This window comes from Halyomorpha halys, unplaced genomic scaffold (genome assembly GCF_000696795.3).
Source record: "Halyomorpha halys isolate HHAL.00 unplaced genomic scaffold, Hhal_1.1 Scaffold1280.1, whole genome shotgun sequence".
NCBI classification, from domain to species: domain Eukaryota; kingdom Metazoa; phylum Arthropoda; class Insecta; order Hemiptera; family Pentatomidae; genus Halyomorpha; species Halyomorpha halys.
This window is the reverse complement of record NW_027106955.1, coordinates 36,421-50,451: the sequence shown is the minus strand read 5'-3', so window position 1 is coordinate 50,451 and position 14,031 is coordinate 36,421. Positions and strand designations below refer to the sequence as shown.

The window sequence follows — 14,031 nt, the reverse complement described above, 5'->3', positions numbered from 1 at the left end:
TGATGACCTTAAAGCTCTCTATATATATATATATTACATTAAATAGTTAAAAATTATTTGTTCTTTTTTGACCCTCAACCCTGACCATCTTCTTATAATTAATTATTAATGCTCATATATTATCTTTACCTATTAAATGCACTGATATTAGGTTTAGGATTTTCGCAGTTATTTATTCGACATTGGTAATTAGAAAACCTCTTATACAACATAATGGTTTATTATTTTTATAATAATTCAAAAAGATTAACAAACATTTGCATACCCTAAAAGTTCAAATTTTGAACAAAAATAAAATTATTTAGTCGATTATTTTGGAGGCTTTGAAATAACAGTTCCTCTATGGTATAATTATGATAATGATGAGTATGATAACTAATAATATGATCTGAGAATCATTCTATGGTGACCTATGACTTCAGCCTAATAGTCTTAGAGGAAAGCTGGAAACAGTGGATGGCAGAACAATTTTTTTATTAACACCTGGTTTATTCAAAATAATAAACAAAAATGGGCATTATATACAGTTTTAATGAAAAACTTAAAAAATAATTTATTTGTACTGATGTTTCGACTTGAATTTCAGATTTTCATCAGGAGATAAAAACCTTAATGCAGAGATCTATAAAAATAAATGAATAATAGTAATAGAACTATTTTCTATTAGAGTAATTTAAGTAGATGGTCAGGGTTGCGGTCAAAAAAAGAACAAATAGTTTAGAACTATTTTAATGTTCGACGTTCCGCCCCACTTTGCAGGGCTGTTCAAAGTGAACGCTTTGAACTAGCACTCTTCCGCTTCATTGTTGCCTTCTGTTCAATCGTTCGATTTGAACAGCCCTGATGAAGCCCTGCAAAGTGAGGCGAAACGTCGGACATTAAAATAGTTTTAAACTATTTGTTCTTTTTTTTACCGCAACCCTGACGATCTACTTATATTTAAATCTTTATGGTCAACTATATATACATTTATATTTTCTATTAGTATTAATCAACTACTATCTACTTGATTTATTGTTATGTATGTATTGTAATATTACTTTTTCTTTTTTTTTTATTACATAGTTAGTGTTCCTTATTTCTTTCCATCAAAGAGCAAACTGATCAACTTCATCGTCAATAGCAAACTAATCAATTTCATCATTCAGAAATTATGGAGGCCAAAAAAACTCTTTTCAAACATTCAAGCGTCCTTCTGAAATCTGTTCAATTGCTGCTATGTTGAGTAGGCAGATTGAAATTTTTTAAACTTTTGTTGTTTCTTTACCATGATGAAAGTACAAATTAATCCAGGAGGAAATAGAAGAGGATAATAACTATCAATGAAGTATTTAAATCGTGAATCATCACATGTGAATTAGAGCGGTTGCAAATACCAAGGGTTGGTAACAGACAAAGGAAAAGAGCTCACTCCTTTTTTGGATCACCTGGAGAATTGGACATGTCCTGGAAACTAGGAGGACCTGATCAAACTTTTGTCAACTGTCAGTGCCAGGATTTTTTAGACATCATAACTTAACAGCCACCAAAGAAGATTATATTTAGTTAGTTTGCTCAACCTATGATTAAACACATTAATTCATTTAAGTGAAATTGTGTTCTGATTGTCTAGAGAACCTGCCCTGAGATAGAGTAAGTAATGTTATATAATTTTATATTATTATAGTTATATAAACTTTAAAATAAAATTCTTATGTCTAATTAATATTTAATTTATTCATTTAAACCTTGTCAGCATCAAGTTTAATTTTAGATCTGAGAATAATGAAGATAGTTAAAATCCTTATAATTATTATAATACATTATTTTATAAATTAATGTATTTTTATGTTTCTCTGAATTAAGGTTATTATCTTGTTTTGTTTTTTCAGCCCTAATGAAGGTCTGAAATTCAGATCGAAATGTCAGCACAAATAAATAAATCTTTCCTTACTGCACCCCCCGACCATCTTCTCCTATATCAATTTAAGGTCAACTATTAATAACTCATAAATTAAGATTAATATTACTAACTTTGGTCAATAATTTTAAATAAAGAACCATTGTAATTAACCAAGAAAAAAAAATTCCAAGCCCACTCGAAATTTGAGGACTACATTTCAAAATAAGTACAATCTAACGACTAAATAGAAAAAAACAAAACTAAAATCAGCAATCCCAGTCTACCCATTTTTTTAAGAACTACTAGAGGGCTGATTTTTTTTTTTTGTGGGTGACCAGTCATGGGTCACCTCACGATAATCCCCAAAACTCCTCACAGCCAATTCATCTGTTATGCTTCCAAATGGTAACTGATTAAATGATTAATATTCATATATCTCAATCATTTATGATGATAGAAGAAAAATAAAAATTGTTAAGTAAAATATTAAAATCATTTTTTTATTTTTAAGGGATGGGGAAAAAATAACTAGAATAATTAAAAGTTAAATGTAAAAAATAATAATAATAAAGCGATTTAATCAATGAAGACATTATGTAATACCTGGTCGAGAGGGCAGACGAATCAGAAGAAGTCGATACTTTCTCTTCATAAGCAGGTGTACTACAGATGGAAAATGACTTGGCTTCAGAATTGAATTCCCTAAAAATTAAATATTGTTCTTAACTATAGAATAAAAAAAAACATTCAGAAACAAAGCTCCTTCTATGATATCATTGCATAAAAAAAATCTATACCAGCCAGAAAATATACATTCTAAAGGTAGAATATGAATAATAATACATAATTAATAAACCAACCACATCTGAAAAATACTGAATTGGTTATAGCACCAAAATGCTAGAAATATAAAAAAGTGAATTTACTGTTATATTTACAAGTCAAGTAGTCAAATTAAACAAGAAAAATTGGTCGTGCAATCAAAATGTTAAGTAACACTGATATTTAGGGATATGAGAGCTGTGTTCATAGGGGGTCCCAGAATGCTCAGTTCGGAACATTGAGGGTTCGATTTATGGCGAAGTCATTACTTATTTCTCGGCAGTCATGAAAAATGAATCTTGTTAAGAAATTAATCTAGTTGGCAACGTCAAAGTAGACGCCAGGGATTGACAAAAAGGATCACAAGGCCCACTTGCCGGACTAGTTCCAATACCAATACCAGCACTGATATTATGTTTTGGGAACTTCAAAACTTAATCAACCAACACGATACTCTAAAATCAGAAAAATTTTTGCATTCATTTCAGTAAATACAAAACCTTGTCCTATTCTATTAAGTAGTTAAAATTTGACACCAAAACGAGCTCTTACAATTACTTTCTAAGACATTGCTTTCCGAAAATTGTCCATTTTTTGGATCTACATCGAAAAGAGAATTTTACAGTGAAATAAAAAACAGAAATGTTCAAGTTCTAATGTCTAAATTTTTATTAAATTATAGTAAAAAGAATAAATAAAAAAGGCAAAGCGAGTGAACAGAACACAAAGAATTATAATACTCAAGACTCAAAAAATACTATATATGAAAGCAGTAAAGGCTCCATAGTCATGGATTGGAATAACAGGACATTTGAAATTCGAAGTGGTGTCAAGCAGGGTTGTCCATTGCCCCCAATTCCATTCCATTTCCTAATAATTTATGTGTTTAATAAGCTAAACTGGGAAGGAAATGGCATAACTATAAATGGGTTTAAGTTATCGAATTGAGGTTTGCACATAATATAGTTATTTTCACCAATACATTAACTGAGACAAAACAAACATTAATATCCATAAAACAAAGATTTATGGATATAATAAACAAATTATTAAACAATATTATAATAAGTAATATTGAAAATTAAAAAAATATACATGGGAAGTGAATACAAAACAAAGAAATAAAAACTAAGGAATTGAGAAATATACAAAGTAAAAAAAAAATACAGGATTTTCTATGACTATCCATTAGCACAAAAATAAAGAAACTAACTTAATTGTGTTGACTCACAACTCTGATATATTATATATTATGTTTAATATTTTTGTCGAAGTTATTAACTAAGAAATCAGTTTTGCCCAGCAATATATTTATTTAGGACAATCCATCTCATTTAAAGATGGAAAAGATAAAATAATACAAAAGAATTGATATGGAATAGAAAAAATATTGTTGCATAAAACACATTTTTAAAAGTCAACTACCTACAGAATTAAATGCAAAGGTATTGGAAACATGTGTATACATGGTAATTCTATATGGATCTCAGACATGGTCAGCAAATGAAACCAATTATGAAAAATTAGCGAGGAGATAAATGCAATCTTCAAGAAGTATGATAGGTATCAAAAGAAAAGACTACATCAGCAAAAAAAAGTACAATCTAAGATAAAAGTTAAAAACCTAACAGAAAGTTTCTCAAAAGAGAAACAAAAATAGTTGCTAACTCTTTTGAATGCAACCCTGACAATCTTCATTATTTGGAATTATAAAGTCAATTATTTATATAAATATTTTATTTTAAATTAATATAAACAATTTTAATCAATGAAGAAATAAAATTTCGTAAACCAGACTCATACATCCCAATAGAGAAGCTTTTATTCTGTATAGAAAGGAAATAAAGCTGTTATTTTATTATTATTAATAATAAAAGTTTGACTTACTTTATTCTATTAACACCTGCAAAACTAACTCTCCTTTTCCTAATAACATCAAACTCAACAGTAATCTGATTTCCAAGATCGACTTCTTGGAGAGGAGCACGAGCCTTAGGAGGTTTTAAAATCTATATTAAAAAAAAAAAAATTATACAGCTTCAATTATAAAATGATCGACATTTGTAAACATAGGAAAGTATACTAACCGATTTTGTTTCTAAGTCACAATGAGTTACATCAGTCACTTTAACTGCTAAATGACTGTCATCAAAATACATCCTGCAAATTAATAAAATGGTATCAGATCAATAAATAAGTGATATGCATAAATATAATCAATTTTTTTCAGATTACATATCAATAATTTTTAACTTACAAGGTTTTAAAAATTTTGTCAATATTGTTACATTTAAGGCAGATAAAAAGTAACCATTACACTTTTAAAAAAATAACATTTTAAACACATTGTACATTTTTCCCCATAAAATGAATAATTTAAGGAATTTGAAATTGATCATGCAACAACTATGCTTAAAAACTGAATTCTTAAGTAACCATTAATTACCAATTATCTCTTAAAATGCCTTTATACTATTAAGTTTATTAGTTAATTTTAAAAACAGTAGGAATCCATATTTAGAGTAATTAATTAATCTATTCATTTTTATTAAAATTATCCCAAAATTGATATTTAATGTGATACTACTAATAAAAAATGAAGTGAGGGATCAAACCTAAAATAAGATGCCATAAAAAAATTATACTTTTCAACTTTCTGAGCTTTTTACTGCTTGGCCATTATTTTCAACCTATTTTATACCAACCGAAACCTATGTTTCAACGGTTCCTCAATTCTTCCTTCATGTTAGTCCTAGAAATTGACTTAAAAAGTCAATATCTTTAACTTTTCTTCAACCCTCTAAATATGAGTACCACACTGTAAAGCTTAGAGAGCAACAAAAGTAAGTAACAAAGTTTTTCATATTTCTGAGAGAAGCAGGATAATGGGTACATTTCTAGAAACAAAATTACTTTAATCTGTCATTATTTGCATTTTAGGTATAATATTAGCAAGGTCCCTTACATTATTAATTTAACGGATAATTCAAATAATGACTCAAATTACATCACTCTTCAAAAACAACAACCCCAACTAATGATACAATAATATCCAAAATCTGAATATTATAGTTTTTAATATATTTCTTCTTTTTTTTTTTAATCAAATGATATCAATATTTTACCACCACTGAAAAAAATCTGACTCGTACTGGATATTAAAAAGTAGCTTCAATCTAAAGTAACTAAGTGTATTAAATTATGCAATAAAGTAAAAAAAAAAAAAACATCTAAGTGGGTTACTTTGCTTCTCAAGAGAAAAATCGCTGTATTGAAATTAAAAGTTTCATTGTTGCCGAGTTTGTTATACAAGTAGGTAGAGAAAGAGCTGGGAGGGAAAGGGGAAATGTACCTTACGATAGGTGATTACAAAGTTCAGTTGAAAAATAGTCATAGGGTTTCAGGTAACTTTTCTTTCTTCCCCTGTTATTCTCAGCTAAACAACATGCCTGATACTTTGGTTGCTAGTTAGATTCTTCTTGAAGTATAAAGGCTTGAGTGTGGTCACTGAATTGTTCAATTTCTATCTGCGATTAAAAAGCAATTGGGTTTTAATTATTAATTAATTCACTTTTTCAGCCATAATTTCCTAATAAGTGACTATGGGTAAATAGGCACCAGTAATTGGAGAAGGACTCCTGTAAACATGTCATTACTTGTGGTCCTAAGTCTCTCAATGTTTTTGTTTATCATCGGATTGTTTATACTTTTTAATATCCTTTAATACAATAGTTATTACAATCAATTAAAAAAAGATATACATCATATTGCTCTATATTCCTAAAGAAAAAAAATGTTGATATATAATCTATAACTTTACTCTAATTTTGTGTCAATAGAAAATGTTTATCAGGCTTAAAAAAAAGAGACATTAGTCTCTTTTAAAGAATTTCTAAATAAAAACAAATTCGTTTTACACTAAGGTTTTTTTCTTTGAAGATGAAAACCTTAAATAATACCAGCTATTCAATTTCAGGTGGTTATAGGAAGTTCACGAAGTGGTGCTAAGTTTCCTTAATCACCCATTCACTATACTCCACTTTTTGAAGAAGAAAAAAAACTAAATATACAAATATCAACTTAGTGTAATCTTGCAACTTATTCTATTGCTATACTTAAAAGAAGCTGAGGAATAAATTTCAGGATTTTGTTACTTCTGCATATAGGGAAAAAATGAAGAATATCCAGAAAATTTAAAATCTGGAGCAAAGTAAGCCCCTTTTAGCTCTAAAATATTTACACCATCAATTTCATAACACTATAAGACTCATGTAATCAAATCAAAATCAGAGATCAATTAAATGGCATTATTATTGGATATCTATCTATGGTAACTAATTAATGGCAGAAACTTCATTTATTTATTTTAAGTTTAAATAAGGTATACCTTTATTATTTTCATAGAAAATTGTTTTTTCAGAGAAAAATTGTGAGCTATAAAAATAAGAAGCATGATAAACAATTCCTTCGTGATAATCATTACAATACAGTATAACCGTTATGAATTTCAAATAATTTTAATGCTTACTTGGGATTTGTTCATCTTTCACTAATCCAGTCAAATTCACTGCTGTCTTTGACGCTAAATAATCACATAAACTAAATTAAAACACAAGACAAATAATAAAACACATCAACACTTCAAAATAAAACAATTTATTGAAGCTTGGGACTTTGAACGAAAACAACAATCTGGCGGTTTAAATTCAGTATCGATTTTCAGCAAGATATCATATATATAAATATTTTTTCTTCGATAAATGATTTATTTTCTCTCTTTAGCATTAATTAATTAATTGCTTATTATTATTAATTAAATATAAATAAGAAATATACTGAAAAGAGGTCTTCAAGCAAAAAATATTAAAGTAGGTATGACTATCGATACATAAGCATATCTAGAGATGAAGTTAACGTGAACTTATATGCACTACCAACATGCTGCAGTTTATTCTGTAATTAAATAAAAATAAGATACTGGCGTACTAAGTAAGTGCCACCAGTGGAAACTTCAAAACTCACTTATACACAGTGCTGCCGATGTGAGTATTTTTATGCAATTTTTGGGTACTTTACGGCATAGCAGGTAATCGGCGGGGATCGGGAATTTCGAGTAAAATACGTAGAGCGCTTGTGCAGTGTCGCACTAATCCATAATCTAGTTTCTTAGTTAATACTTAGACACTTTTTCAATTACTTAAAAGCCATTATTTTTCCATAGATTTCGACTTTCAGAACTTGGGCACCTTTTGGGGCCATGGCATATTTATTTTTGGGGCCATGGCATATTTATTTTTGGGGCCCAGCGTTGAAACAATTTTCAATTTTATGGAAAGTATGTAAGAACAATGTTTTCTTATCTTTCTTCATTACATTTATTAAAGTTTATATGTTGCAACAGTTCACTGTCAAGGCATAATGTATCAGTCCATTCACATTTACTGTACTATTAACGATAACGCAGACCCAGTGCGATATTACTGTCACAACAGTAAAACTGCTGCAATAACAGAAATTGTTCGATGGTTCATTGTCAAAACGTAAACATGTGATAGTGTGTTTTATTGACATTACTTGTACTATCAACTATCACTCCACAGCTAGTGCTACAGTACAATCGTGGCTGCAACAATTATACGATTCTCCAAGAACTGGTAAAGTGGCGGGTATTTTCAAGACGCTGGACGGGTATTTTTTGGTCGGAAGCATCGGCAGCATTGCTTATACAGAATGGTACAAGTTATCAACTAAAAAGTCTGTTGAAGGGTTTGCCAGTTCCGAGTGAAAGTAATTCGACAGCTATGATCTGATCAAAGCAGTAATAATTATAGTAGAAATAAGAATTTTTAATTTTCCGTCTCAGGAGCTTCTATTGTCCACTAGTAAAAAAACAAAATTAAAGAAAATTCCATTGGAGAGTTTTCCTAACGAAGCATTTGATTTACCAAATATGAACTTATAAAACTTAAAGACTTATAAACTTAGAGACGGCACCCTCGGCCATCTTTATAGAACTTATAAAGGTGCGTTCACACTGATCCCTGCAACTAGAACTGTTTCCTATCCTCTAGCCTACTTATCTACTGTGTGTATTCAGGGCTCATTGTCTGGCCTAGTCGACCCTTACACCATTTCTAAGAAAATTCTTCAGTAGGCTTTGTAAAGGGCCAACTGTGGAGTTGTCATCAGGCCGGAGTACCTCTGTAACCGACCAGTCCACACACCTATAAAGTAACTGAAATTGTTATTGCAATTACTTCACACTAGGAAGTAATTGTAATTATAACACGTAATTCAAAGTACTTTATACGATCACTGATACAGTAATTGTATAAGAGTAATTATACATTTTTTCACATTTACAGTAATTGTAATTGCGTCTTAAGATTACTTCAGGTTAATTGTTCTTTAAAACCATTATTTTTTTATGTTTTGGACCATTTAAAGGTTATATTAGTGTAATTATAGTGGAACTAAGAGATGTAATTAAATTACACATGTAATTTTGATTCCTGCCCAACTCTGCCTACGACTCCGTCCATGGAAAAGTATGACGAGAGCTGGGATTCCCAGGGAAGTTGGTCCAGTTTACGAAGGTTTAATTACATTAATGGTTCTCAATGTAAAGAGCTCGTTCAGGAAGAGATTACCGAAGGCTTCCAAGTGAAGTTAGAACTTCGCCAAGAAGACTGGCTTTTCCCGATGCGATTTAATCTCGTATTGGAGAGGATTATGCGACTACAGAGTGCTGGGTTGAGTACACGTAGAAATGATGTACAAATACCTCGTCCGCGTTCATCAAATGTGAATAAAGCCTTATTTTCAGCTATACTGTAAGGTCAAATAAAATCTCATGAAAGATGTAACTACGGATATACTATACAATCATAAAACCTGAAGCGATCTCCGGTTGTGACATGGTCTCTGTCTGGCACTCTTGAGAAAAAAATTGAAAAGTTCTCAGACTGAAAGTGGGTCCAAATTGGGACAAGGAATTCACCTAGCTTCTCAATGTAAGGACTAAATCTCCTTCCTACCAATATCTTACATTGGTAACATTGATAATATGAACGAACACGCTGTATTGAAGTCTTCTATCTTCCAGAATTATAATTCCAATTATTATCCATTATAACCTCTTCGCTTACATATCAAACGTGATTGATTGCTACGTGTCTCATTTATATTCCATCCGTCTTCCTTTTCTAAATCCCAAATTCTTGGCCCACTTTAGACCTACTATCATCCTGAGAACTTTACGCTCAATTTTTTTAAATCATTTTCTCAAGGATGCCAGTAAGGGAACATGTCCCAACCGTACATCACTATGGGTTTTATAATATCATTATATATCTATAGTTGCAACTTTCGTGAGAACTTCTTTGATCTTAGGATGTGTGCTACTGAAAAGAAAGCTTTTTTCGGACTGAAGGTTTTCTGATTAATTTTACAAAGTTGGTCGTTAATGGGTTAATAGGTCACTGTGTTATTTAGAGCTTTTAACTTTTAGAAAGTTTTGTTTTTAACGATATTTTTTTATACTTGGTGGTTATTCCGGATTACTGTCAAATACTTAGTTTTAATTTGATTTACTTGTAAGCCGATATATTCCGCAACTGTTATCACTTATCTTTTGCTGTGCAACCCAGAACTGTTACGTTATCATTGCATGTGAGGTATTATATATCAATCCAAGTGCACTCCACCCGAAACTGTAGCATCCTTACATTATCTACTTGTCTTATTAAACTCTCCCTCAGTTTTTAGTATTCTTTAAGCCTTTATTTGAATTTTATTCGGTCCGATTATCTAGTCCGAGATACAAACAGCTCTTTGAAAGCTTCGAACGTCTTTTATTGAGATTTTTTTATTCTTGTATTTTACTAATTAATACATGATCGATATGGTTCTTTCATCTGTCACCTGAGCTAATCTATATCGATTTATGAATGTATTTGTGAGGAATCATCTCACTATTTACAAATTCTTTACAGCGGTAAAATCTAGGCATTGGATTCCATATCACTTTTTATCTCGTGTAAGCCATGAATTGCCATTGTCGGCCGAAACTCTGTTTCTATTCCAATTTTGGCGTTTAAATCACCTATTACTACTTTTATGTAATGTTTTTGTATTTGGTCACACAAGTATTCTAGTCAGTCATAGAAGTCATCCACCTGTTCTTCGACATTTAATTAAAATCTCAAGACAATGAAGAAACATTTGACTGGAACATGTTAAGTAACAGACATATGAATCTGAGAAAAATTTGATATAATGATTGTTTTAATTCTTATTGTGTAATGAAGACTAAGTTTTTAACTTCTGAAAACTTCCTGAATCAAGGTATAGTAAAATTAAACGAGGTGCCTTGTAAAAAGGAGCATATAAAATATTCTTCTAAACAGATATCCATTTTATCTTGAAATGTGATACATCATCTTAAACAACTCATGTCTTCAATTTACCTACTTCATTTATGGTATATAACTATGATCGTACTATTGTCACAATGTACTTATGTGTAAGTGACTCCTTACTTTAAGTAAATACAGATCTTTCATGCAAAGAACAATGCATTATTTAAAGAAAATACATAACTAAGAGTAGATGTTTGTGCAGTCGCAGTTGGTGCGGAAAGTTTAAACTTTACCGTTTTTGCCAAGTTGGGACAAAATCTCCCGGAATTTTGCTGTTCTTTCCCTCCCTCTCGCTAATTTTTAGAAATGTTGACATTTTTTTAGCTTTCATTCTTTGCAAACAGGGAACCCTAGATTATCATTATTAAATTGCAATAATGACTGAAATCTCAGCAAATGGTTTTTGTACATAGTCAAAGATAATAATTCTGATAATTGTATAAGTGTGTCAATCACTTATCAAAAATCAAATATTGATAATACATTAAGATTTTCATATATGTTTTTATTAAAATACAGTTTTTGCTCCTACAGCCCCTATTATGTTAGTGATGTTAAATCAATTTCATAGAGGTAGGTAATATAGAGAAATTTTTACTTGTTTGTAAATACAGTAATAACTTGAAACGATATTTTAAATTCTTTTATTATTTTAATAAATACAAAATGTATTTATAATTTAAAACCTAATGAATTAAAAAATGTTAATTTCAAACAAAATTCTTTAACATAGTAAAGGTGAAAAGTAAATAGTTAAGGAGTAAACAGGAAACTGGAAGAAACAAGCAGTTTGTAGAAAATATCAAGCGACCATGTTGTTTTCTTTCCTGTGATTGGTAATAATAATCATATACTATATGTTTATTTTCTGTTAGCTTCAAAATTGCTGCTAATTATTTACTTTAAAATATTTGTTTTAATTAACTCAAAAATTAGATATTATATAAAAATATGGTTTTTGGTTATGAATATCATTGAGGTTTTGTGATGTTTAACATCAAAACTTTTTAGGGCCTGTTCATAATTTACAAAATTTATTTTAAAAGTCAGAACTTAACAATAGTACAGGAATGCTATTCTTGTTTTTAATTCATTACCATAGTGAAAGAGAGGTCCAAATAAGGCAATTATCCCAATTTGTTTGTTTTGGTGAATTTATACTTGAGGTTATTTACATCTTAAATTTTGCACAAGAACATATCACTAGTGTTTTGTAATTTGCCTAGACTATATATTATCTCATAATTTAATTTATTTCTGTCCTTAAACAATTCTTTTTTATTTGTTAAAAACTTAGTTTCAATAATTTATGGGGAAATATAGTAGTCGTATATATAAATATTTGTTTTATTCTTCTTAAAATACTAATCAAAAGAAGCTTTGATATCATTATTAATTAATTCTAAATATTGATGTAAGTTTTTCATTAGATAATATATTTTGATTTGTACTCTATAGTTATAGTGTTTGTAATCTTGGGTTTTGTTATGGTTTAAATGTTTCTATTAATTTATCTGATGCGGTTTGGGTTAAAAGTTTAGTTTATATTCTAGTGAATGTTCTTTGTTACAGCTGTCAACATCCTCTTTCTTTTGTTTCAGAATTTGCTAGGTATAAAGAACTTGCATTGTGAACTTCAAGAAAAAAACAACTTAACCTCTGAGAAGTTAAGGGTAAGTTGCTTATCACTATTTTTTTTTTCATTATTTTATTGTTTTCTCTCTCTTCATATTGATGAGGCTTATCTCCAAAAATTGTTACATGTATCATTTCATATAAATATTACTCTTAATGCGTTTCAGTGTCCATAATCCATCTGATTTATGTTTATTAAATTGAGATATTCCAGTGTATAACAAGCATTAACAGAGCCTTCTCTCTGTCAAGAATACTTAAATCCTGCAAAATCTTCAACTAAGGGTCTCCAATGCCATGTAAAAGCCAGTGACATGAGACATGGTCTCTAACAGGGAACTCTAGAAAGTAGATTCGAGAAATTTGAACGGAAAGTAGAGTAGCAATCTGAGATCAGAGCCTTAACACGTGGAGGAGAACTAACAGTGAACTGCTTGTGTTGACTGTTCGGTCAATATCACATATTATGAACAAAAGAACGTAGATGCTTGGGATATATGGCTCAAAGCAATCTGTCTGCCTCTTTACAACAATGTCAGATGGATAGAGTGAATCGACCCAGATGCGAAAGAGGTTCATGTAACAAACTGGAAAATAGTAATATTTTATAGAAAATATTTCTATTCTAATTCATATTCATTATATTTTAATGAATTCTCGGTCTTACTCTATTCAGTAATATATAAAATTTTGGTTTATAAATCTACTGTTAACTTAGTTTTTTACCAAGAAGCCTTGAGAGAACCTAACTTTATGTTATTGATTATAAATTTCCTCTGCTTAAAAAAAATTGAAACAAAAATTAATTTTGAAAGCACACAGAAATAATACTATACTTCATGAGGAATTGTTCTTGCATTCTACTTAGTCACGTAGATGGGTTGTTTGTGAAGTTGATGACAATGGATTATTGAAACTTTATTAAATATTCAAGTATCTTCCATTACAGTTGAGAGCTTTTGAGAAGTACATTTTTTTCCATGTATGTGGGCATATAAATATGAATGTAGTAAATTGTAGGAAATCTGGGTGGCGGTCGATAACAGTACAAAATAGTAGAAAAAACTATTTAATGTTAATCAACATTTCACCCCACTTTGCAGGGCCTAATAAAAAACAAGATACCAACATTTTAAGAAGTGACAGAACCTTAGAATAAATATACAGAGAAAGTAATAAATATAAAAAAAAAACAATATTTTTTTATAGAAAATAATAATGTATAAAGTACTCCCCGTTTATTTGTTATTTATATTATTATTAATTTAAAAA

The 14,031-nt window shown here is 29.7% G+C and overlaps 1 protein-coding gene and 1 long non-coding RNA gene across 4 annotated transcripts in view; one reads left to right on the top strand and one right to left on the bottom strand.

Moving 5' to 3' along the window:
* Positions 1-7,382, bottom strand: part of LOC106689106 (uncharacterized protein PF3D7_1120600) — a 30,222-nt gene extending 22,840 nt beyond the window's left edge. Inside the window, exons 1-5 of one of the 2 annotated variants that reach the window (XM_014433889.2) lie at positions 7,233-7,382; positions 6,057-6,231; positions 4,792-4,864; positions 4,592-4,713; positions 2,486-2,584 (exon numbers count right to left, since the gene is read on the bottom strand). In XM_014433889.2, coding sequence (XP_014289375.1) covers positions 2,486-2,584; positions 4,592-4,713; positions 4,792-4,863 — 293 coding nt within the window. In that variant the 5' untranslated portion in view covers position 4,864; positions 6,057-6,231; positions 7,233-7,382. The remainder of the gene's footprint in view (positions 1-2,485; positions 2,585-4,591; positions 4,714-4,791; positions 4,865-6,056; positions 6,232-7,232) is intronic. The other variant, XM_014433888.2, reaches the window with a different exon arrangement.
* Positions 7,383-12,034: 4,652 nt separating this feature from the next.
* The window catches only part of LOC112211241 (uncharacterized), a 4,826-nt gene continuing 2,829 nt past the window's right edge, over positions 12,035-14,031 (top strand). The window contains exons 1-2 of one of the 2 annotated variants that reach the window (XR_002945501.2): positions 12,035-12,290; positions 12,726-12,797. This is a non-coding gene — a long non-coding RNA (uncharacterized lncRNA). The remainder of the gene's footprint in view (positions 12,291-12,725; positions 12,798-14,031) is intronic. The other variant, XR_010842849.1, reaches the window with a different exon arrangement.